Source organism: Hyla sarda, chromosome 5, assembly GCF_029499605.1.
Source record: "Hyla sarda isolate aHylSar1 chromosome 5, aHylSar1.hap1, whole genome shotgun sequence".
NCBI lineage: Eukaryota > Metazoa > Chordata > Amphibia > Anura > Hylidae > Hyla > Hyla sarda.
The window spans coordinates 285422763-285446658 of record NC_079193.1 but is presented as its reverse complement, the minus strand read 5'-3'; the positions used below and the strand labels follow the sequence as shown (position 1 = coordinate 285446658).

The 23896-nt window shown below is 42.9% G+C and overlaps 1 protein-coding gene across 5 annotated transcripts in view; it reads right to left on the bottom strand.

Moving 5' to 3' along the window:
* The window catches only part of SNTG1 (syntrophin gamma 1), a 647197-nt gene that overhangs the window by 197756 nt on the left and 425545 nt on the right, over positions 1–23896 (bottom strand). For all 5 annotated transcript variants that reach the window (XM_056521890.1, XM_056521891.1, XM_056521889.1 and 2 more), the window contains one exon: positions 23285–23419. In XM_056521890.1, the coding sequence (XP_056377865.1) occupies positions 23285–23419 (135 nt within the window). The remainder of the gene's footprint in view (positions 1–23284; positions 23420–23896) is intronic.

The following is a 23896-nucleotide window of genomic DNA, read 5'->3' as shown; positions in this document are numbered from 1 at the left end:
TCCTTAGCAGTGATGCAGTGAATAGTCTGGCAACTGCTTATTCTCCTCTCACTACTCATATAATCATGCAATCCTTGGGGAGGGGGGGAGCGGTGTATGCATTATACAGCCTTCCACATGGCTGTATAATGTGTACACTGAAGAGCATGTTACTTATCATCTAGCTGCTAGTCCGGGCCTCTTTTTGTGTAGCTTTGTTCCCTCGTGACATCATCCCAAGAGACGGGGCTGCAGAGGATGAACATTTTTTTTTTTTAAATCAACTGGTGCCAGAAAGTTGAACAACTTTGTAAATGACTTCTATTAAAAAAAATCTTAATCCTTCCAGTACCTATCAGCTGCCGTATGTTCCACAGGAAGTTCTCGTCTTTTTGAATTCCCTTTCTGTCTGACCACTGTGCTCTCTGCTGACACCTCTATCCATTTTAGGAACTGTCCAGAGTAGAAGCAAATCCCCATAGCAAACCTCTCCTGCTCTGGGCAGTTCCTGACATAGACTTAGGTGTCACCAGAGAGCACTGTGGTCAGACAGAAAGGAAATTCAAAAATAAAAGAACTTCCTGTGGATCATACAGCAGCTAAGTACTGAAAGGATTTATGATTTTTTGATAGAAGTAATTTACAAATTTGTTTAACTTTCTGGCACCAGTTGATTTATGGCATCATGAAGATGAAAATACTTGAAGAAAGGTCCCTTGTTAATATGCACATGTGTTTTGTTGTACCTTATGTATATGCCTTATGGCATGTATTGCAGAGATTTACATGGTCAATTATTGTCTTACAATTGTTTTATAGACATGAATCAAGACATTGAATACGTTACATTGGCCCTGATTTACTATTGTAAACCCAACATATTTTTTCGGGTTGAGCGCCAGAATCTGGCGCCAGAATTTGCGCCAGAATTCTGTCTTATTGATCCAGAATTCTGTCTGCGCCAGAATTCTGTCTGCGCCAGAAATGAAAAAACCCGACCAACTCTCCATTTTACTGAAAAAAACTGAAAAAGGGGTGTGACTGTCGGGAAAAGGGGACGTGGTCACAGAAAAAGGGAGTGTTCCTGAGATTTTCACAAAAACCCTACATATTTACTTAGGTTTCCACAGAAAATGTGGTGGATTTGAGCTGAGGAAAACCCTACAGATCAGAGCATGTATAAAAGAAGCAAATTGTAGGGAAAAGTGCAAAATGTAGGGAAAAAAATTGTAGGGAATTAAAACCCACAAAGAAACCTGCACTCCACTCTTAGTAAATCAGGGCCATTGTGTATGTGGGCAATGAGTTACATTAAGCAGTCATAAATGTGCAACAGAGAAGATATATATCCACAAAAATAGAAAAGCTGCTGCAGCATGCAAGAGTAGTAATTCAAGTAGTTTTATTCCATTCTAAAGCAATGTTTCAGCCGCCCATGCAGCCTTTTCAAGGAGCTTGAGAAAGGCCACAGGGGTGGCTGAAACATTGCTAAAGAATGGAATAAAACTACTTGAATTCACTACTTCTGTGTGCTGCAGCAGCTTTTCTACGTCTGTGGATATCTGTGAGCTCCTAACCTGAGCTTTTGCAGCTTGCATCAACATCCTGCCATATTGATGTGCTGCTCAATCTGGATTTTTGTATGCTTATAAATATAAAATATTTTATATTTTATATAGAGAGAGAGAGAGAGAGAGAGAGAGAGATGCGAATTGAGAGAGAGATGACGAACGCATTTGTTACAAATTTCATTAAATATTCGATTTGCAACAAATGCAAATAGTGAAGTGATTCTAGCACGCAATTCTCTTAATTAAACTCAATTTCCTGCTGTCCAGGCTCCAGTGCATCTAAAATGGTGGATCCACATGTCAGTACATGGGGCAGGGAACGCTGGGAAGGTGGGACAGCAAGGCGGGAAGGGAAGTAGATGGGATGACCCTGAATCACATGCAGGATACAGCCTATCAGCAGCCAGTCACCCCTGTGATGTCACAGCTCTATATATTTGTCAGCAATTTTGCGGCTTGTCATATCATTCATTACACTGCAAGGAGATAGGACAGACATTGCGGTGTGTGTGTTACACAGAAAAGCTCATTCCAGCAGCTTTTCACATCCTAGTCACATCAGTGTTCTGGTGGACACAGAGCAGTGTTTTATTTTTTTACTGCAGCTATTAACCTCCCAGTCACTTTCTTCAGCATTGTATTACAGAGAGGGGCAGATAGCTGTGTGTTGCCTCATACATTTCAACAAGCTGCCTCAACTTCATAAACCTTAGCAGAGGAGGCAGGAAGAATTTTTCAGCGCAATCCTGTGTCTTTATTCCACAACAAATCATCTGCTGGTTATACGAGTCTGTAGACGGTATAATACCCAGCAGTCCATTCCTAATAGTCCCATAGTTCCTAAGAGTGCAATTTTGTGTTTAGTACACAGCTTTTTTGTGCTGCAGCACTGTTGTGTACTGCTGGTGTTGTGCAAAAATATGTTTTTTTAAGCATACTGTAGCACATTTTTCTGCCCTCATAAGGGCATACAGCATACGTACATCTAGGTAGTGTACTATTTTGTACCTGTTAATCTGTCAAGGGCCTAGATACTGTGAAGGTCCAGGCAAAAGTAATCACTGGCTGGTGTTTTACTAAAATATGTTTTTTTAAGCGTAGAGTAGCACATTTTTCTTCCCTCATAAGTGCATAACTGCACACCACATACATACATCTAAGTAGTATACTATTTTCTACCTGCTAATCTGTAAAGGGCCTAAATACTGTGAAAGTCCAGGCAAAAGTAATCACCGGCTGGTGTTCTACTAAAATAAGTTTTTTTAAGCATACTGTATCACATTTTCTGCTCTCATAAGTGCATAAGAAATGTGTACATCTAAGCAGTGTACTACTTTGTACCTGCTAATCTGTCAAGGGCCTAGATACTGTGAATGTGCATTTTTCTGCCCTCATAAGTGCATACCACATAGCTACATCTAAGTGGTGTACTTTTTTGTGTCTGTGAATCTGTCAAGGGCCTAGATACTGTGAATGTCCAGGCAAAATGAATCACCAGCTGGTGTTTTTCTAAAATACGTTTTTTAAGCATACTGTACCGCATTTTTCTGTCCTCATAAGTGCATAGCAAATACGAACATCTAAGTAGTGTACTGTTTTGTGCCTGTTAATCTGTCAAGGGCCTATATACTGTGAAAGGACAGCCAAAAGTAATCACCGGCTGGTGTTTTACTCTAATAATTTCTGAAGCCCTCATAAGTGCATACCACATACGTACATCTAAGTAGTGTACTATTTTGTACCTGTTAATCTGTCAAGGGCCTAGATACTGTGAAAGGACAGCCAAAAGTAATCACTGGCCGGTGTTGTACTCCAATACGTTTTTTAAGCGTACTGTACCCCATTTTTCTGCCCTCATAAGTGCATACCTACATCTAAATAGTGTACTATTTTAAACCTGTTAATCTGTCAAGGGCCTAGATACCGTGAAAGTCCAGGCAAAAGTACTCACCGACTTTTTTTTTTTTTTTTAAACTCAGATACTTTTATAAGTGTACTGTAGTGCATTTTTTGCCCTCATAAGTGCATACCACATACGTACACCTAAGTAGTGTACTATTTTGTACATGTTAACCTGTCAAGGGCCTACATACTGTGAAAGGACAGCCAAAAGTTTTCCTCCAATATGTTTATTAACCCCCTAAGGACCACAGGTTTTTCCATTTTTGCACTTTCATTTTTTTTTTCCTCCTAACCTTTTGAAAATCAGAAACCTTTCAATTTTGCACCTAAAAATCCATATGATGGCTTATTTTTGTGCCACCAATTCTGCTTTGCAGTGACATTAGTAATTTTACCCAAAAATCTACTGTGAAATGGAAAAAAAATCATTGTGCGATGAAATTGAAGAAAAATCGCCCTTTTGTAAATTTTGGGGGCTTCCGTTTCTACACAGAAAATTTTTCGGTAAAAATGACACCTTATCTTTATTCTGTAGGTCCATATAATTAAAATGATACCCTAATTATACAGGTTTGATTTTGTCGTACTTCTGGAAAAAATCACAACTACATGCTGGAAAATTTATATGTTTAAAATTATCATCTTTGGAATCCTATAACTTTTTTTTATTTTACCGCGTATGGGGCAGTATGAGGGCTAATTTTTTTTGCGCTGTGATCTGAAGTTTTTAGCAGTTCCATTTTAAATTTGATCTGACTTTTTGATCGCTTTTTATTCATTTTTTTCATGATATAAAGTGACCAAAATACATTATTTTGGACTTTGGATTTTTCTTGCGCGTGCGCCATTGACAGTTTGGTTTAATTAATGATAAATTTTTATAGTTTGAACATTTACGCACGTGGTGATACCACATATGTTTCTATTTATTTTTATTTACATGGTTTTTTTTTTAATGGGAAAAGGGGGGTGATTTGGACTTTTGTTAGGGAAAGGGTTAAATCACATTTATTAACTTTTTGTTTTTTGCAGTGTTATAGCTTCTATAGGGGGCTATAACACTGCACACACTGATCTTTTACTCTGATCACTGCAAAATCACTTTGCATTGATCAGTGTTATCGGCGGTCGATTGCTCAAACCTACATCTCAGGCTTGGAGCAATCAATCGCCAAACGGACTCGCCGGAGGAAGGTAAGAGGACCTTCGCTTGCGTCTTAGCTGATCGGGACACCACATTTTCACTGCGGTGGTCCCGATCAGCCCCACTGAGCAGCCGGGAAGCTCTGAGATGACACGGGGTCACCGTGTGACCCCACGTTATATCGTGGGAGCAGGACAAGGATGTAAATATACGGCCTTGGTCGTTAAGGGGTTAAGCGTACTGTAGTGCATTTTTCTGCCCTCAAAAGTGCATACCACATACGTACATCTAAATAGTGTACTATTTTATACCTGTTAATCCGCCGCTTCCCCCTGCTAGGTGGGCAAGTAGTGATGAGGAGAGTGACGTGGGAGGCGGTGTTGCCAGCGTTCAGGGTCCTGAAGCAGACACTGTTGAGGAACCTGAGGAGGACATCAGGGACGTGCAGACACTTGAAGATGATGAAGCTGATCGCAATTGGGAGCCGGGTGCAGAAGGGGCTTCATCATCATCAGGAGAAGAGAGTTGCAGGTTGCCCGTGAGGCAGCAGCTGAGCCAACAAGGTGGTAGCATGGTTAGCAGTCAGCATGGTGCAGAAGTGGAAATTCTGGAGCCAAACTTGCCTGGGGGAGACCACCTGCCTCACGGCAGCCTACTTTCCCAGGAGGTAGTGGAACAGGGGTTCCTGGAGACAGCGGCAGTAGCAGTAAATTAGTGTGGACTGTTGGTGGGAAAATCAGCTACTTGGCGGTGTGGCAGTTTTTCATCAAGCATCCAGAGGAGGTTCACATAGCCACATGCAAGATATGTCGGCAGAAGGTGAAGCGCATGCGCCCACTCATCCAATGGCGCAGAAGCTGAATGTGCTCCTGTCCAAGATGCTGGTGCTGCAGTCCGTCCCTTTTTAAGTGGTGGACTCTGCACCTTTCAGAGAACTGATGGCTTGTGCTGAGCCGAGGTAGAGGTTGCCAAGCCATCATTTCTTTGCAAATAAGGCAGTACCAGCCCTGCACAATTTTGTGGAAGAGAAGATGGGCCAATCCTTGAGACTGTCGGTGTTTACCAAAGTGCACAGCATGTCTGGAGCTGTAACTATGGTCAGGGACAATACATGTCCTTTACGGGTCACTGGGTGAATGAGGTTCCTCCACAACACCAACTTGGACAAGTCATGCCGCTTCCTCCTCCATGGTCTCAGGCGGTTGGTCCTGTGACAGTGTACGACTCTGCCTCCTCATCCTCCACGGTGTCCTCAGCCTGCACTTCCCAGACAAGTCTCATTTGCCCTTCAGCATACCATGTGTGCAGGGCACGGCGGTGTCACACTGTTCTTTACATGGTTTGATTGACAAAAAGAGTCACACAGGGGAGGAACTGCTAAAAGCGATCCGTAAAGAAATCGGAGCATGGCTTACTCCACAAAAATTGGAAATGGGAACCATGGTGACTGAAAAAGGGAAGAACATCTTGCATGCCCTGCGACTGGTAAGGCTGAGCCATGCGCCCTGCATGGCACAAGTGTTCAATCTGTTTTGAAACAGTTCCTGAAGTAGTCCCCCCATTTGCAAGACATCCTAAGAATGGGAAGGACATTTTTCATGCACTTCAGCCACTCGTACACCGCAAAGCACGGTATCCCCCAACATAGTCTGACTTGGGACATTGACACATGTTGGAATTCTACCCTCCATATCTTGGAGCGACTGTACGAACAGAGAAAAGCCATCACCGATTGCTTGATGATCCAAGCGGATAGGGGTACTCCCCTGTGTAATTTCAATATGAACCATTGGCAGCTCATATGTGACACCTGCCGTTTGCTCAGGCCCTTTGAGGAAGCCACATTATTAGGAAGTCGCCAGGATTACAGGATGATCAACATCATTCCACTGCTTCATTTCTTACAACACATGTTGGAAATGATGGCTGGTCAGGGCACTGGAGACGTGGCGCCTATATCTCACGGCCACATGAGCCTTGTGGTGGCTGAACTGGAGGAGGGGGAGGGGCACAGTGGAGCACAGTTTCGGTTTTGCCAAATTGGCGTTTTTTTTTAGTAATCTGACATTAGAGGAGGAGCAGGAGCAGCCAGAGGAGCTAGAGGGTTATGAGGAAGGCTAGACAGAGGACCCAGACACACCGTAGCAGCATGTAGTGGAGATGGAGGCAGGGAGTCCCTCTGAGTCACTTGCACAAATGGACAAATGGCACAATGCATGCTCACTATCTTGCGTAGCGACAGCCAAATTGTCACCATTTGGCAGCGGGATGACTTCTTGATCTCCACCTTATTGGACCCTTGCTACCGCCACAAAATTGGGGCCTTTTTTACACCTACTGAGAGGGAGGACACAGTGACCTACTACAGAGGCTTCCTATGTAGTCAGTTGGCCGATGCCTATCGGCGCCGTCGTCCTTCATCTTGTAGGTCTGAATCGGGGGGCCCCCTGCGCTCACCTTCCACTGCCATGGCTGCTGGGGAGGGATGGGGTGGCAGGGGCAGTACCAGCTCCATCAGCAGCAGCAGCCTGAGTCTAATGTTGCTGATGAGTAGCTTTCTTTACCCGCATAGTGAAGCAACTAATCAGCAGCAGGTAGACCTGGAGCAGGACCTGAACCAGCAGGTAGTGTCACACCTTGACATGCCCATGCCAACACAACTTAAAGATCCGCTGGACTTCTGGACTGCCAAACTTGATTTGTGGCTGCAACTAGCAGAGTTTGCCCTGGAAAAGCTGTCCTGCCCAGCCAGTAGTGTGCCATCAGAGCGGGTGTTAAGCGCGGCGGGGGCCATGGTCACGCCAAGGAGAACTCGTCTGTCAACGATAAATGTGGAGAGACTGACCTTTGTGAAGATGAATCAGGCATGGATCCGCCAGGATTTCCAACCACCAATGCCTGATGCATGAGAGTAGATTGACCATGGTGCCACACCAACACTTCACAAATATGGAGAGTGCCAAACAGATTTAAGGCGCTGCTTCCCAGTTACAAACATTCCTCCGCATCAGATCTTTTTTCACCCACCTTCGTCACCGGGTACTGGTATTGCCTCCCACTGCACCTCTCTGTCACCGGGTCACTTTCAGGACTCCTGATGCTGCTGCTGCTGCCACCTCGAGGCTGTCTCATTCAGCCACTATATGGTCTCTTCTCATGCTGCAGCCATCTCCAGGCTGTGTCATTCAGCCACTATATGGCCTCCAGGCTGTGTCATTCAGCCAATATATATGGTCTACTGATGCTGTTGGGCCTGGGCCTGAAATGTTTTATGGTAGCACTAGCTACCATAAATCTTCAATGTTTTTATGGTAGCACTAGCTACCATAAATCTCCAATAAAATTTCAAAATTAATCTTGTGAAGCCCTAGTGTCTAATCATTTTGCTACCAGCTCCAGGCTGTGTCATTCAGCAACTGTATGGTCTCCTTATGCTGCCAACAACTCCTCACTGTGTCATTTAGCCACTATATGGTCTCCTCAAGCTGCCAACAAATCCACATTGTGTCATTACACTATATGGTGTCCTCATGCTGCCAACACCTCCAGGCTGGGTCATTCATCCAATATATGGTTTACTGATGCTTCAGCCACCTCTAGGCTGTGCCATTCATTCAATATATGGTTTACAGATGCTTCAGCAACCTCTAGGCTGTGCCATTCATTGAATATATGGTATACAGATGCTGCAGCCACCTCCAGGCTGTGCCATTCATCCAATATATATGTTTAACTGATGTTTCATCCACCTCCAGACTGTGCCATTCATCCAATATATGGTTTGTAGTGTTGGGCACGAATATTTGCATTTAAATTTTTTGTTGTGAATATCACAAATTTGCGAATTCACGAACCGCGAACCGGGCGAACCGCCATTGACTTCAATGGGCAGGCGAAATTTAAAACCCACAGGGACTCTTTCTGGCCACAATAGTGATTTAAAAGTTGTTTCAAGGGGACTAATACCTGGACTGTGGCGTGCTGGAGGGGGATCCATGGCAAAACTCCCATGGAAAATTACACAGTTGATGCAGAGTCTGGTTTTAATCCGTAAATGGCATAAATCACCTATTATTCCTAAATTCTTTGGAATAACGTGCTTTAGCCCCCTTTAGGCACCACATAGTTAGATCCCCCCTTTAGGCAACACATAGATTCCCCCATATTAGGCAGCACATAGTTAGAGCCTCCCTTTATGCAGCACATAGAGCCCCCTTTAGGCAGCACATAGTTAGATCCCCCCCCTTTAGGCATCACATAGTTAGATCCCCCCTTTAGGCAGCACATAGATTCGCCCATGTTAGGCAGCACATAGTTAGAGCCCCCTTTAGGCAGCACATAGAGCCCCACTTTAGGCAGCACGTAGATTCCCCCATATTAGGCAGCAAATAGTTAGAGCCCCCCTTTAGGCAGCACTGGTTTTATTTCACAGCCAAAAAAGGTTTTTTATTTTTTATTTGAACAACTGTCACACCAAATGGGATTTGCACTAGTGTGTCAATGAGCAAAAAAGGTTGCCAGCGGAGTTCCCCTTTTAAGCAGAGTCCCCAACCAGGGTGCCTCCAGTGGTTGCAAGACACACGGACTGAACTTATAGCCCTTTTAATACTGTAGTTAGTTGCTTGAAGGAACTTAAGTTTTACACTGAAGTACCCCTTTTGACCAGCGGTTCCCTCCCAACCAGGGTGCCTCCAGCTGTTGCAAGACACACGGACTGATATTTGAGCCCTAAAAAGGGCTTTTTCTGGGTGCTGTCCTTAAAGCAGATGTTAGACTAGTGCTTTAGGAGTAAAGGGGACCCTGAATACACCACCTAGCAGCAACCTAGCTATCGCTTTCCCTATTACTGCAGGAGCAGCTTCTCTGTCCCTCCACTTTCTAAGCCTGCAGCATGCCGAATAAAGGTAAAATGGCGTCCGTGCAGGAGGTAGGAGGGTCTGCTGATGATTGGCTGTAATGTGTCTGCTGACTCTGACTCACAGGGTCAAAGTTTACCGCAATGTTAAAGTATAGAGGGTGAATCGAACTTCACATATGTTCGCCCGGCGATGCAAACGCAAACATGCTAAGTTCGCCGGCAACTGTTCGCCTGCGAACAATTCGCGACATCTCTTTTCAGAAACTACATGGTTTAGTGATGCTGCTGGGCCCAGGAAATTGCCTATATATTTTTATGGTAGCACTAGGTACCATACATCTTCAATGGAAATTTCAAAATTCATCATTTAATCTTAGGGGTTGTGAAGCCCTCTTGTGTACTCATGCTGCTGGCAGCTCTAGTCTGTGTCATTCAGCAACTACATGCTTTAGTGATGCTGCTAGGCCTAGGACATTACCTATATACAATGACATTGGCTATCCCTCAACACTGATGTTAAAATTGAGACATTCGCTAGTGTATCCTTATATGAAGGACACACCAGAGCCCGCACACCAACGCCAAGGTTTCTCAAGATGGTGCGAGACCTACGCTAATCCTACCTGTGCTTGATAAGCAAAACAGGGGCCAGTGGGCAATTACAGCAGCATTCGGTCAACTCACAACTTCCTCCCAGATACCCTCCAGCGTGACTGAGCACACATGCAATGGGAGGAGGGAGGCAAGCTGCAAGCCCCACCTGAGTTGGCTAATATGGGTGCCTGGCCTCACAGGTGCTACCTTAATGTTGCCTTGAAGATATTCAAGGCGCATTAATTTTGGAGTTTACACACCTCCAAGTATATAATTTAAACAAACAACAAGAAACGTGGTCTAAATTTTATACTTGGAGGTGTGTAAACTCCAAAATTAATGCGCCTTGAATATCTTCAAGGCAGCATTAAGGTAGCACCTGTGAGGCCAGGCACCCATATTAGCCAACTCAGGTGGGGCTTGCAGCTTGCCTCCCTCCTCCCATTGCATGTGTGCTCAGTCACGCTGGAGGGTATCTGGGAGGAAGTTATGAGTCGACCGAATGCTGCCGTAATTGCCCACTGGCCCCTGTTTTGCTTATCAAGCACAGGTAGGATTAGTGTAGGTCTCGCACCATCTTGAGAAACCTTGGCGTTTGTGTGCGGGCTCTGGTGTGTCCTTCATATAAGGATACACTGGCGAATGTCTCAATTTTAACATCAGTGTTGAGGGATAGCCAATGTCATTGTATACATCTACCACAGTAGTGCACCCATATTCCTGCATTGTATTCTAATTGTTACACATCCACACCGTTTATCTGGTGTAGGATTCTATTGTGGCACTTGTAGTCCGCTGCAGGCATCCTCCATTGTATGCATTTTTATGCTGGGGATCGCCCTTAGCAACGGACTACAAGGGCATGATCTGCTCCCCCAGTATAAATGCACAACCGCATTTGGGGTTGAGCACCTCCAGCCATTTGAGACCACGTTTCTTGTTGTTTGTTTAAATTTTATACTTGGAGGTGTGTAAACTCCAAAATTAATGCGCCTTGAATATCTTCAAGGCAGCATTATGGTAGCACCTGTGAGGCCAGGCACCCATATTAGCCAACTCAGGTGGGGCTTGCAGCTTGCCTCCCTCCTCCCATTGCATGTGTGCTCAGTCACGCTGGAGGGTATCTGGGAGGAAGTTGTGAGTCGACCGAATGCTGCCGTAATTGCCCACTGGCCCCTGTTTTGCTTATCAAGCACATGTAGGATTAGCGTAGGTCTCGCACCATCTTGAGAAACCTTGGCGTTGGTGTGCGGGCTCTGGTGTGTCCTTCATATAAGGATACACTGGCGAATGTCTCAATTTTAACATCAGTGTTGAGGGATAGCCAATGTCATTGTATACATCTACCACAGTAGTGCACCCATATTCCTGTATTGTACATTACCTATATATATTTATGGTAGCACTAGGTACCTTACATCTTCAATGGAAATTTCAAATTTCATCTTTTATTCTTAGAGATTGTGAAGCCCTATTTTCTCCTCATCTGCCACCACCTCCAGGCTTTGCCATACAAACACTATATGGTCTCCTCATGCTTCAGCCACCTCCAGGCTGTGCCATTCAGCCACTATATGGTCTCTTCATGCTGCCACAAACTCCAGACTGTGCCCTTCAGCCAGTATATGGTCTCCTCATGCTTCAGCCACCTCCAGGCTTTGCCATTCAGACACTATATGGTCTCCTCATGCTTCAGCCACCTCCAGGCTGTGTCATTCAGCCAATATATGGTTTAACGATGCTGCTGGGCCTGGGCCTAAACATTTTTTATGGTAGCACTAGCTACCATAAATCTTCAATTTAAATTTCAAAATTCATCTTTTAATCTTAGGGATTGTGAAGCCCTAGTGTTTACTCATGCTGCTGCCAGCTCCAGGCTGTGTCATTCAGCCACTATATGGTCTCCTCATGCTGCCAACACCTCCATGCTGTATCATTCAGCCACTATATAGTCTCCTAATTCTGCCAACACCCCAGCACACTCCATATGCATGTTAGAACAAAGCAAAGTGTTCTACACCCCTATTGAGGCTCTCTGTATTCCATAAATAGCTGTTTTAATATAGATTTGCCATGAATAAATTTGTATCAAACCCAATTTTTGAATTCTTTTTCAAAAGTTCGCTCATCTCTCTCTCTCTCTCTCTTCTCTCTCTCTCTCTCTCTCTCTCTCTCTCTCTCTCTCTCTCTCTCTCTCTATATATATATATATATATATATATATATACACATGCACAGTATATAGAAGGAGACCCATAATAAAAATAAAAAATGTACAGCCATCTTTGCACATTCTAACACAGTAATAGCCTGAATACTTAGTAAAATGGTTTAAATATATCTCCCCCTCTCTTTTTCTATTCACAAACAGGAGGCCATGCTGCTTGCTATCCTCCTCTGTCACCAAGTTTCCGTCTCCATCATTTTCCAGTTCAACTGTTTCTACTTTCAATCCACTTCCCTTTTGGAAACGGTACGAAAGAGGATGATTACATGACCATTTCCAAATGTCATGAACTGGATACTAGATTTTTCTACATAAAAATAAAAACAATCAATATTAAACCTGTGTACTAGTTACAGGATATGACTTTAAATTGTCAGGTTGTTGATCAGTGTTAAAAGCCTCAGCGATGAAGGATTATAATAGAGAAGTGACCTTTGCATTTTGCTGCGAACCATCTAAAATGTCTTGAGAGGTGGAGGTGTCAAGATGAAGAAATTGAAATGGCTTGGAAGCAAATGGAGAGTTTAGGAGACATGTCACCACTGAATACCACTTAGTGCGGCTTAGAAATAGTCCATTTACACATTAAATATTGCGATGTGCCTGGAATCTAATAATAGCTCACAAGAACATAGAGGTGTTAATGTAAAATGCACAGTAGTTAGACATAGAGTGGCGATCAAAAGTTTGCATGTCCAGGTAGAAATTGTCTTATTCTGACCTTGATTTAGAAAAAAAAAAAACTCTTTTGGAATGATAGCTGCTTCTAGAAAACTTGCCGTCAAACATCTCATGTATTGTACATCATGTTCCATACTATACTGGTGCCAAAAATCCTACCTTGCACAGCAGTAATATGTATCTATCTATCTATCTATATATATATATATATATATATATATATATATATATATATATATATGTGTAAAGGCTAACAAGTTAGCCTGTATTTGTGGGAGGAGCTGGAAGGACCCATAAGAGCCCGTGGCCGGATACCAGTGTGCGCCGCGGGTTCTTTGCTTCCCCTGATCAGCTGACTTGCCGTAGTCAGCTGACCGGAAGTTGACACGCAGCAGTTCGGCGCAAGTTCAGGTAAGCGGTCGGGGCTGAGCGGGGTCTTGTTGTTGCTTCCACTACGGAGGTGAGCCGTAGATGGAAGGGATCCCCGGTCAGCCCGACCCTAGGTTGATTTAATTTCAGCCCGCTCGGGCCATGCTACAATGTGGGACGCTCGTTCATGCAGGCTCGGTCACGCTACGGTCCCGGTGTCAGTGCTGGCACAGGCATGACACTCGGGCTTTTCAGTGGGCAGCAGCACCGGCTCAGAGGGCAGTGCCGGCTCGGCCACGCTACACAGCACAGACACGGGGCTGTACCATTACAAGTTGTTGCAGGGGGTTATTTTACTAGGGGGACAGGACCGGGTTGTTGTTTTAAATGTCAGCGTTGCTTGGCCACGCTACACAGCGCTGACACTAGGCAGGCTGATTAGTTGCGCTGCATGCGGGGGGAGCAATGCCGGATTCATTTCACAGTTATATTTACAGGGGTCAGCGCCGGACTGGCCACGCTACGTAACGCTAAATACGGGGGGGGTAGGTTAGCAAGTCATTACCACAGATCAGGTTATAGGGGGACTGGGTCGGTTATCTATTCAAATGCATATTCACAGGAGACCGCGCTGGCTCAGCTCAGCAAGGCTGGCTCAGGTTACGCTACTACAAAGTACACACAGTAAAGGGTATCACTGTCACTAACCATGTACAGGGGGCAGTACTGGCCCAGGTCGCATTATTTAAGAGATCAGTCGTGACTGACTCTGGTTACGCAATAACTACTGAACACGTTTCTTCAGTTATATTATCCATATACCTGATCACATTGCTCGACCCAGCCACAGCCTGTCAATGTTATGTGCAGAGGCTTCATTAACACGATCAAGTTGCAGCTTGTCCACGAGCGGCAGGTTGGCTGAGTGATTCATTTATTATCCCGAGTCTTTTGCAGCCACAGTACGGTCTCAGGGTTAAGCATTCTGCATAATTTGGGTTACATACACATTTCTTTATCGTATAGTTATTGGTTCAGGTTGCCACCGTCGGTGTGAGTATATATATATATAAGTGTTTGTGTATGTATATATACGTGTATGTGTGTATATAGTCGGCAATGGATGGTCCAGGTTGGCTTTAGATGTTATGTTTATGTTGGCAACTGTATCACAGTCATGGTGGTTGTGTGGTCATTAGGTCCTCATATATTCATCTTTAGTTACAGCCTGAAATTGTGAGTATTCATCATATTTACGTCACGTGCTGTTCGGTCATCTTGCAATACGGATGGTATGTAGCGTCATGGGTTATAGCCAGTAGCGCAATAGTAGTTTTTCAAGTCATGGCCATACTTAGGTACGATAGATTATGTGGCATAGGGAAGCTTACGAGGTTATTAGCTCAGTCGAAGCAAGATAGAATATATAATGAATCACATCGTGCAGCATTGTCACAAGCGATCGGTTCCCACAGTTAAAGATATGCAACTACATGCGCTTTGTCAGAAGGATAACCAATATTGTTGCAATTAGTGTGTATATGATCAGTTACGAATTATTCCTTTTTAGGTCCGGGGTAAAATTGGTCGGTCTTTTGAGTCATCTGCCAGTCTTCAGTAGCTATCACCGTATGAGCAGGAATCAATCAGGTATAGTGCATTGTTAGTTAGTGATCACGTGGTGACAGGTTGTCATGTAATAGGATGTTTTTGATAATTTAGATTATCTTCACGACTTTGTTCGGGCTGGACGTAGTTAGACTAGGCATATTCCTCACGACAAGGAGACTCTCTACATCCGGTTAGTCGCACAGGGGTGTCATCAGTGAACATTCGCTGTCGTGCAGTAATCCTCAAGTTTCGGTCGTTTCTGGGTACGTGTTCAGCTACTTGTTAGGGGCACCGTTAGTTCAGTCGAATGTTGTGGATGTAAATGGTGAATAATTATAATAAGGTTAATTGTTCAGCTTTAGGTGGTGTGATTCGTCATCAGTTCGGGTAAGGTATCCTTTTGTTTATCCTAGATAGTCGCCTCATGAACCCGACACGCCTTTGGGTTGCGACTATCTCGTGGATTCGGTGCACTATTAATCACGGTAGTCGTCACATGTCCAGGACATAGGGTGCAATTCTGGTACAGGTCATGGGTAGATGATTCACTTTTCACGGTTACTACACAGGGTACGTTACCCATCTCAGCGGTTTTCTGGTGGTATCCATTATGTCTTCAGATAAGTTATCGTTGTAGTTATGGTTACAGTCGGCAGGTGAGTAAAGTTCAGGAAGGAATATTGGTTGGTGACAGTCACGCTATTGTACATTCACCTCAGCTAGCTAGAGTAAGCTGAGTCTCATTGTGCTGGGGGGGTTTTTTTGGGGTTCTTTTTCAGAATGTCGCATGTCTCAGACATAGAGGAGTCAGCCTCTCTCGTGGACAATCCAGCCAGGTCTTCAGATCGGGGTAGTGTGATGTCATACAGGACCTGGACCATCCCCAAGATTATGGCTGAATTGGCCAAGAAAGGAATCCCCTTTTCTGCGACAGCCAGAAAAGCGGAACTTTACCGGCTATTGGTGTCAGACACAGCGAGTAATTCCAACGAAGTAGTGTCCATGGATACACTACACACGTCGATTACTCAGTTACATACACTTATTAATAATATGGCTACTAATATGTCTGACATGCAAAGTAGAGTGGAGGCTTTAGAAAACAGGGATGTCACTCCAACCACTCCTTCCGCAGGGTCTGCACCACCAGTGGCACTCATACCGTCGGTCATGCCACCACCTCCGGTACCGCAAGCTAGTCAATCAGGTACAGTGTCCACGGTGCCCAATATAGCTCCAGCACATTTCATCCCTGCACACATTAAGAGTGATATTCTAGAAGGGAAAGACGTGAATTTAGCTTCATTATTGATAGCCACGCATGATGTTGCCGAAAACAAGACTATAGCCTGCGGTGACGTTTCGGTAGTACTGAAATCAAAAGATGCTAGGCTTAATAGGAAGCTGACTTTGTCTGAATTTATCATGGCCTTCAGTATATACAGGGATGTTATATGCACAGTCAAACCGCACAGAAGAGAAGAACTAGACCAGTACCTGTACAAGCTAACAGAATTTTACCATAAGTATGGCGGTTATCATTTCTATGATTATCACAAATCATTTGCAGCGAAAGCAGCAGCAGCACTCAGTCAGTTTAATTACGTTGTCAACTGGGCTACTGTTGATACAGAGATATATTGCAACCATTTCGCGGGTCTTAAGGCAGCGGTATGCGCTAGGTGTCAGTCCAGCACACATGTTACTGAGTGGTGCAATTTAGTTAGTTCAGGATCTGCAGACAATCAGCCAAGCACGTCAGGGGCCAACCAGCCGAGAAGCCAGAAGGTGTCCGGGCTGGTTGATAAGCTGGGACGTCCTATTCGTTACCTGGGTAAATCGCAAGTATGCAACAACTACAATTACACCTCGTGCAACTATGGGCAATGCAGGTTGCTGCACATATGCACAATCTGTTTCAGGGCTCATCCGAAAACAGCTTGTACCCAGAAAAACGAAAAGGCGTGACTAAGCGTGGTCAATTTAAAATTCTTGAACCTGTTCTTGGCAGATCATCCTGATCAGCGTTTTGTTGAGTTTTTGGTTAACGGTTTCCTCAGTGGGTTTCACACAGGTTTAGTGTCTCTTCCCGAGGTCACACATGAGTGCAGGAATCTACTGTCGGCATTGGCAGATCCATGCACAGTATCTTCCCTTGTCCAAGTCGAGTTGGAGAAGGGTTTCATTATTGGACCATTCCGGCAACCTCCGTTTGACATCTGGAGAGTGAACCCTATTGGTTTAGTCACCGGGAAGTTCTCCAATAAAAAGAGATTGATTTACGATTTGTCCGCCCCATATTCTTCGCATATACCTAGTCTTAACTCTCTCGTACCAGCAGAAGAGTTTTCCTTAAAATATGCCTCCATCGACAGTGCCATCGCCATTATCCTTAGTGAGGGGCAGGGAGCGTGGCTTAGCAAAGCTGATATTTCCGATGCATTCAAGCTCCTGCCCATACTTCCTCAACTGTGGAAATGGCATGGCATGGCATTAAGTGGTTGGACAGGTATTATTTTGCTACCAAATTGACATTCGGAGCTAGGAGTAGCCCGTGGCTGTTTAACAAGTTTGCCGATGCTCTACATTGGATTCTGGAAAATAGATTTTCATCCCATCATGTCATCCATTATCTTGATGACTTTTTGCTTATCGAGCCTCCTCATAAGACGCCTAGGGACTTAGCAATCCTGTTGGCAGCTTTTGAGCAACTAGCGGTACCTGTGGCACCCAATAAAGTAGAGGGCCCCACACAAGTTATCACTTTTCTTGGAGTTGTGCTCGATTCACAAAAAATGGAGGCAAGATTACCAGCAGACAAGTTACAGAGAGTCAGAGAAGCAATTGTCAAGCTAAAAAACAGTCCTCATATACTCAAAGTCGAGCTACAATCAATTCTAGGTATGTTGAATTTTGCGATGCGCATAATTCCACAAGGTCGCACGTTTATTTCCAGGTTGCTTGAACTTCTTCCCACGGCCCCTGAACAAAACAGCATCATTCAGCTAAATCAGCAAGCGGTAGCCGATTTGAGGATGTGGGAACTGTTTTTTCTTAACTGGAATGGGATTTCCTTCTTCATCCCTGAAATTTCTGATCAATCCCCCATAGTGTTTTCAGATGCGTCCGCCATCTTGGGTTATGCTGCTATTTGGGGTAAGAGATGGCTGGCGAGTCCGTGGCCTCCCGAAGTAGGCCAGATGCCTGGTTTCCAGCGTAATTCTGCCCTGTTCGAATTATACCCTATAGTAGCAGCAGCCCAGGTTTGGGGTCGTTACTGGGAGAAGTCTACTGTACTCTTTGTATCAGATAATGCAGCTATAGTAGAAGTACTCATGAAGGGTAGGTCCAGAAGCCCCCACATCATGTCCTTCGCTAGGAAACTAGTATGGTTATCATTGTATCATAAATTCAATTTCTCCTGTGCGCACATAAATGGTGTTGAAAACATAGCAGCCGATGCTCTTTCTAGAAGGAACTTTTCGCTTTTTTCACAGGTAATGCCAGAAGCAGAGCCAGAAGGGGCCCAGATCCCGCCGTGGCATTCACTGATCCTAGACTAGTAAAGCATTGGCTGACAGCTAAACAGCTTGTGGTTAATTCTTTATCTCCTAATACTCAGAAGATTTATGATGCTGCATGGAAAGTGTTTCAGAGATTCTGTCTAGATTTTCCAGAAGGAGATGTGAAATCTGTAGAATTTATTCTAGCTTTTATCGGGTTTTGCCATACTAATTTACAGTTAGCACACAATACAATAAAACTATATTTATCAGGAATCCACCATTACTTTTCCTTGACTGAGCCTGACAGAGACTCTGTGTTTTCATCCCGCATGGTCAAAGCAGCGCTGAAAGGCATTGCTAAAACAGAGCCACCCAAAGTAGCCGTCAGGCAGCCGATTTCAGGACAGCTGTTCCGGCAGCTTTCGGATGCATTAGATGGTGCCCCATTCGGTCAGCATGACAGTCACGTCGTAAAGGCGGCTATGTATCTTGGATACTATGGTTTTCTCAGACCAGGAGAGTTCACCAGTAGTAACAGTCGCAGCTTGTTTCTTAAGGTGGGTCAATTAGAACGCAAGTCAGATTATTTTGAGTTGTTGTTGAACAGCACTAAGACCACGTTACCGGGGCATGTAGTAGCCATTCGGTATTTCGCCACGACTCATAAGTGGTGTCCAGTTAAAGTATTGGATTCATTATTGGCCCTAGGTCATTACAGTCAGCCTGATGCTCCTCTATTATTGTTTAAAAATTCCCCATTAACGACTTCAGTGTTCATAAAACATTTACGCATTCTGGTTAGGTCCGTAGGTGGTGATCCGGCTGCGATTTCTGGTCATTCATTTCGTATTGGTGCTGCCACTGCCGCGTCACGCAATGGGGTACCTGCGCACATTATAAAGAAGTTAGGTCGCTGGAAATCTGGCAGTTTCACGCGTTACATTCCTAATCCTCGCAGAGAAATGGCGGAGGCATTCCAGTCTCTAGTGATGTGAACTGTGATTGTTAATAAAGAATTTTGGTTATATTAATGAGTTTTGCCCTCTTTTATACAGGTGTACTCTGCACGCAGCAGTAATGGCACACATCAGACTGCATAGTTAGATACGAGGTGGTTAGGTAGGATAAGAATAGGTAGGGACGTTTGTCTCACGATAAGATCCGACCACAAGTGTAAAGGCTAACAAGTTAGCCTGTATTTGTGGGAGGAGCTGGAAGGACCCATAAGAGCCCGTGGCCGGATACCAGTGTGCGCCGCGGGTTCTTTGCTCCCACCCACCCTCCCTTTATATTTATATTTACATCTATTTCTCTTATAGGGTATGCCCTCTTTTATACAGGTGTACTCTGCACGCAGCAGTAATGGCACACATCAGACTGCATAGTTAGATACGAGGTGGTTAGGTAGGATAAGAATAGGTAGGGACGTTCGTCTCACGATAAGATCCGACCACAAATATAATTCAACAAGTTCAATGCAGCACTACTTCACCAAAGACTCCCGTTGCCAGCGCCCTGTCCAGATCACAGTCCCGAAATAGAAGAAAATTGGCGCAGCACTCGATAAATGAAAAAACGAAGGTGAGTTTATTCCCACATGTCCAGAAAAAACAAGCGACGTTTCACCTCCTCATTGGAGCTTTTTTCAAGCATTGAAAAAAGCTCCATTGAGGAGCTGAAACGTTGCTTGTTTTTCTGGACATGTGGGAATAAACTCGCCTTCTTTTTTTGCATTTATCGAGTATATATATATATATATATATATATATATATATATATATATGCTATTTGAAAATGTTTTATCCAAATCAGCCAATCTCTTTCATTCAGAAATTCCAAATGACCAATTTAAAACACAATACCTAAATTGTATCAAAGGAAACTGAAATATATGCCTTCTGTGTATAAATTAGACTGTACATTTCATCCCCTACTCACATTACATTATTTGCAAATCAGCAAATACTTTATCACTTCCTGAAGAGCAGTTCATTGACCCTACATATATTTTCCTTTTGTACCAGACATTTACAACACCTCAATATTTATATTAAAGATCATGGTAATGATGTGTTGAAAAGCTAATTTTGCTGTTCACTTGAAACGTATAGATTTTAAATTTGATTTACGATTGAGTACAGAAACTGTACTTTATTATATGGTTACTTATTAATTTTATAATTTGATCTTCTGTAAGTACTGTGGAGACTAAGCCTAAGGCTACACAGCATATACTTCCCGTTGATTGATCTTGAAAGTAAATGCCAACAAATGATAGTCTTCCGAGGTTTCCAGATTTATCTCTTGCAAAAATAAAAAATAAATGTATCATATAAATCACTGTTTATTTTCTATTGAAATGGGAAAATACAACCTTGTGCAGAAAACCATGAAAGACAGTTTTATAGCATATTCTGTCTTTGTCTATAAATGAAATATGTATAATGTAAGTTAAATGAGATGTCTGAGATTAGGAAAAAAATGTAAAATTTAGAAACAGCTCCACAGTTAAAATAATAATACTAATATTATTATTATTAATAATAATAATAATACTAATAATAATCACTAAAATACATTTGTGTCACATTTTTCTCTTTTGTCCCGCCATTTTCCATGTATGCTGTTTAAAATGGATCATCCCAATATCACTTGTCATGTTATTTATGGGGTCTATGCTACATCCTATGCATTTGTGAACATCCTACTACATAATGGGGGCATTATGACATGCTTCCCTTTACCTAATAAGAGGGATACACATTACATACATTACTATACACTCAATGTTGAAGTTTTACGTCAACTAGAAATGATGTAATATTATTCCCAACTATAGTGCATCTACATGCCTTAGAACATATGCTCAGCCACATGCCCACAAAAAAGAGTTCAGTCACTTTGCCTCCAAGAAACAGCTTAGCCACATGCTGTCAGGGTTCTTATCCCTTCTCTAAACCAAAACTTGCTTCTTAGCAAATTTCAGCTACTTGTTTCTGAAGTTAACTGTTGATCAGCCAGCCCCTTTCCTGCTGGGCCCTGGCTAGTTAAACTGCAACAGTTCAGTCTACCTCTGGTCTTGTGTGGTCTCTGACCTCCAAGAGTGTATCTGAGTGTTGTTCCCTGTATGAGGCTGGCCTGCCTAACATCCACCCTGGGTTCTGATCCTGGTTCTTACTTCTGACTGCTTTCTGTATCCTGGCTTCAGCTGTTCCTGAATACTCGCTTTGGCTCCAAACTCCTAGCTGTGTGTTTGACCAAGCCCCTGGATTCCTCCATTGTTTGTTATTTTGTGTTTTTTTGTGTGATTTGTACTGCACTTCTCCATTGATTTTGTGGTTCCTGACACATCTTAAAAAAAAATATTCAGCCACATACCCTCCAAAAATAAACTTAGCCTTTTAACCCACAAAATAAGCTCAGCCACCACTCTGTGATTCTGCTATATGTTAGACTAGTTAATTTTTACTCCCCCAAAATAAAAAATAAAACATCATTGTTATATTGTGCTAAGTATTTAGCATATAAGCACAAGGAGCATTGGTTGGCATAATTCGTAAAGGGGTACTCCAGTGGAAAACTTTTTTGTTTAAATGAACTGGTACCAGAAAGTTAAACAGATTTGTAATAAAAAAAAAAAAATCCAGTACTTATCAGCTGCTATATGCTCCAGAGGAAGTTCTTTTCTTTTTGAATTTCTTTTCTATCTGACCACTGCGTTCTCTTTTGACACCTCTACCAATGTCAGGAACAGTCTAGAGTAGGAGCAAATCCCCATAGCACACCTCTCCTGCTCTGGACAGTTGCTGACACAGACAGAGGTGTCAGCAGAGAGCACTGTGGTCAGACAGAAAGAAATGTATACAGCAGCTGATAAGTACTGGAAGGATTACGATTTTTAAATAGTAAACGATTTTTAAATAAAGTAATTTACAAATTTGTTTAACTTTCTGGCACCAGTTGATTTAAAAAAATGTTTCCACCGGAGTACCCCTTAAAGGTTAAAAAAAAGACAGGGGTCCATCAAGTTCAACCTATAACCCTATTTTGTCTCTACTGTGTTGATCCAGAAGAATGCAAAAACCCTTATGAAGATTATGCCAATTGCCTCATACCAAGGTAAAAAAAAAAATACCACCCTGACTCCAAATATGGTAATCACAATAAATTCCTAGATCAATGTTATGGCCCTATAGATCTAATATCCATAACCTGTAATGTTATTACTCTCCAGAAATGCATTCAGACCTCTTTTGAGCTCTTTTATGGAGATCACTATGACCATTTCCTCTGGCAGAGAGTTCCATAGTCTCATTGCTCTTACAGTAAAGAACCCCCATCTGTGCTGGTGTAGAAACCTTCTTTCCTCTAGACATAAATTATGACCCCTTGTTATAAATACGGTCCTGGGTATGAATAGATCATGGGGGAGAGATCTCTGTACTGTCCCTAGTTATTTGGTCACCCCTTAACCTTTACTTCTATGGGAGCTATATTATTATCTTAGAACAGCGCATGCTATTTATGTAATACCAGCTTTTTCCATTTGCCGCATCTAGGCCAACAGGGTTAGAAGGGGGGGGGGGGTTCTAGAGATAGATGGGGTCCCAAAATTTTAATCATTGCATATCCTTTGGGGGAATTTTCACAATACAACAAAAAATCACTGGGCAGTCTCTTGGATGCCAAATGGCCATTTAAAGTGATAGCCAACTTTTTATATAAGGACAGTATGTGGTGACAGTAAGTTAGTTTGGTAAAGGCAATGATGAAAAAAAAAAAACAACATGGTTCTGATGAGTAAATATCATGTTATTAAGATTCTCAAAATGATTTACTTACTCCGGAGTAGAAAGGTTCACCAGACACACAAATAACATCCTGTTCTTGAATCATCAATAAGTCTTTGGCTAAGTGGAGTCGAACTTTGAAAGGCTCTTGACTACCATCTTGCAGCAAACAAATTCCTGTCTTTGCCTTAAGGTAGGTAAAAAAAAGAAACACATAATTATACAATACTGGTAATACTAATGATAATAATAATCATCATGAAAACATCAATAATAATAATAATAATGACAATAATAATAATGATGATGATGATAATAATACTTTTTATTAATACTAATATTAATAATACATTTTATTTATACTAATTATTATTATTACTATTATACTATTATTATAACATATATAGCATCTAAGTATTCTGCAATGCTTTACATAAAATGTATTTTGGGTTGGTTTTACCAACCAAGACAGAAGGACTTGGTATATAAGGTGAAAGGAGAAGGGGGCCCAGCTCTCAGATGAATTGCTGTTAAAACATAGCTTACGTTAAAAACATGGAAAACAAAAACAAACACCGTTAAAAACAGCACGCCGATGCCTTTTGAGCTTAGAGCAAACTCTTAGTCATGGCAAGGTAACACAATGCAGTGAAGGTTTATATAT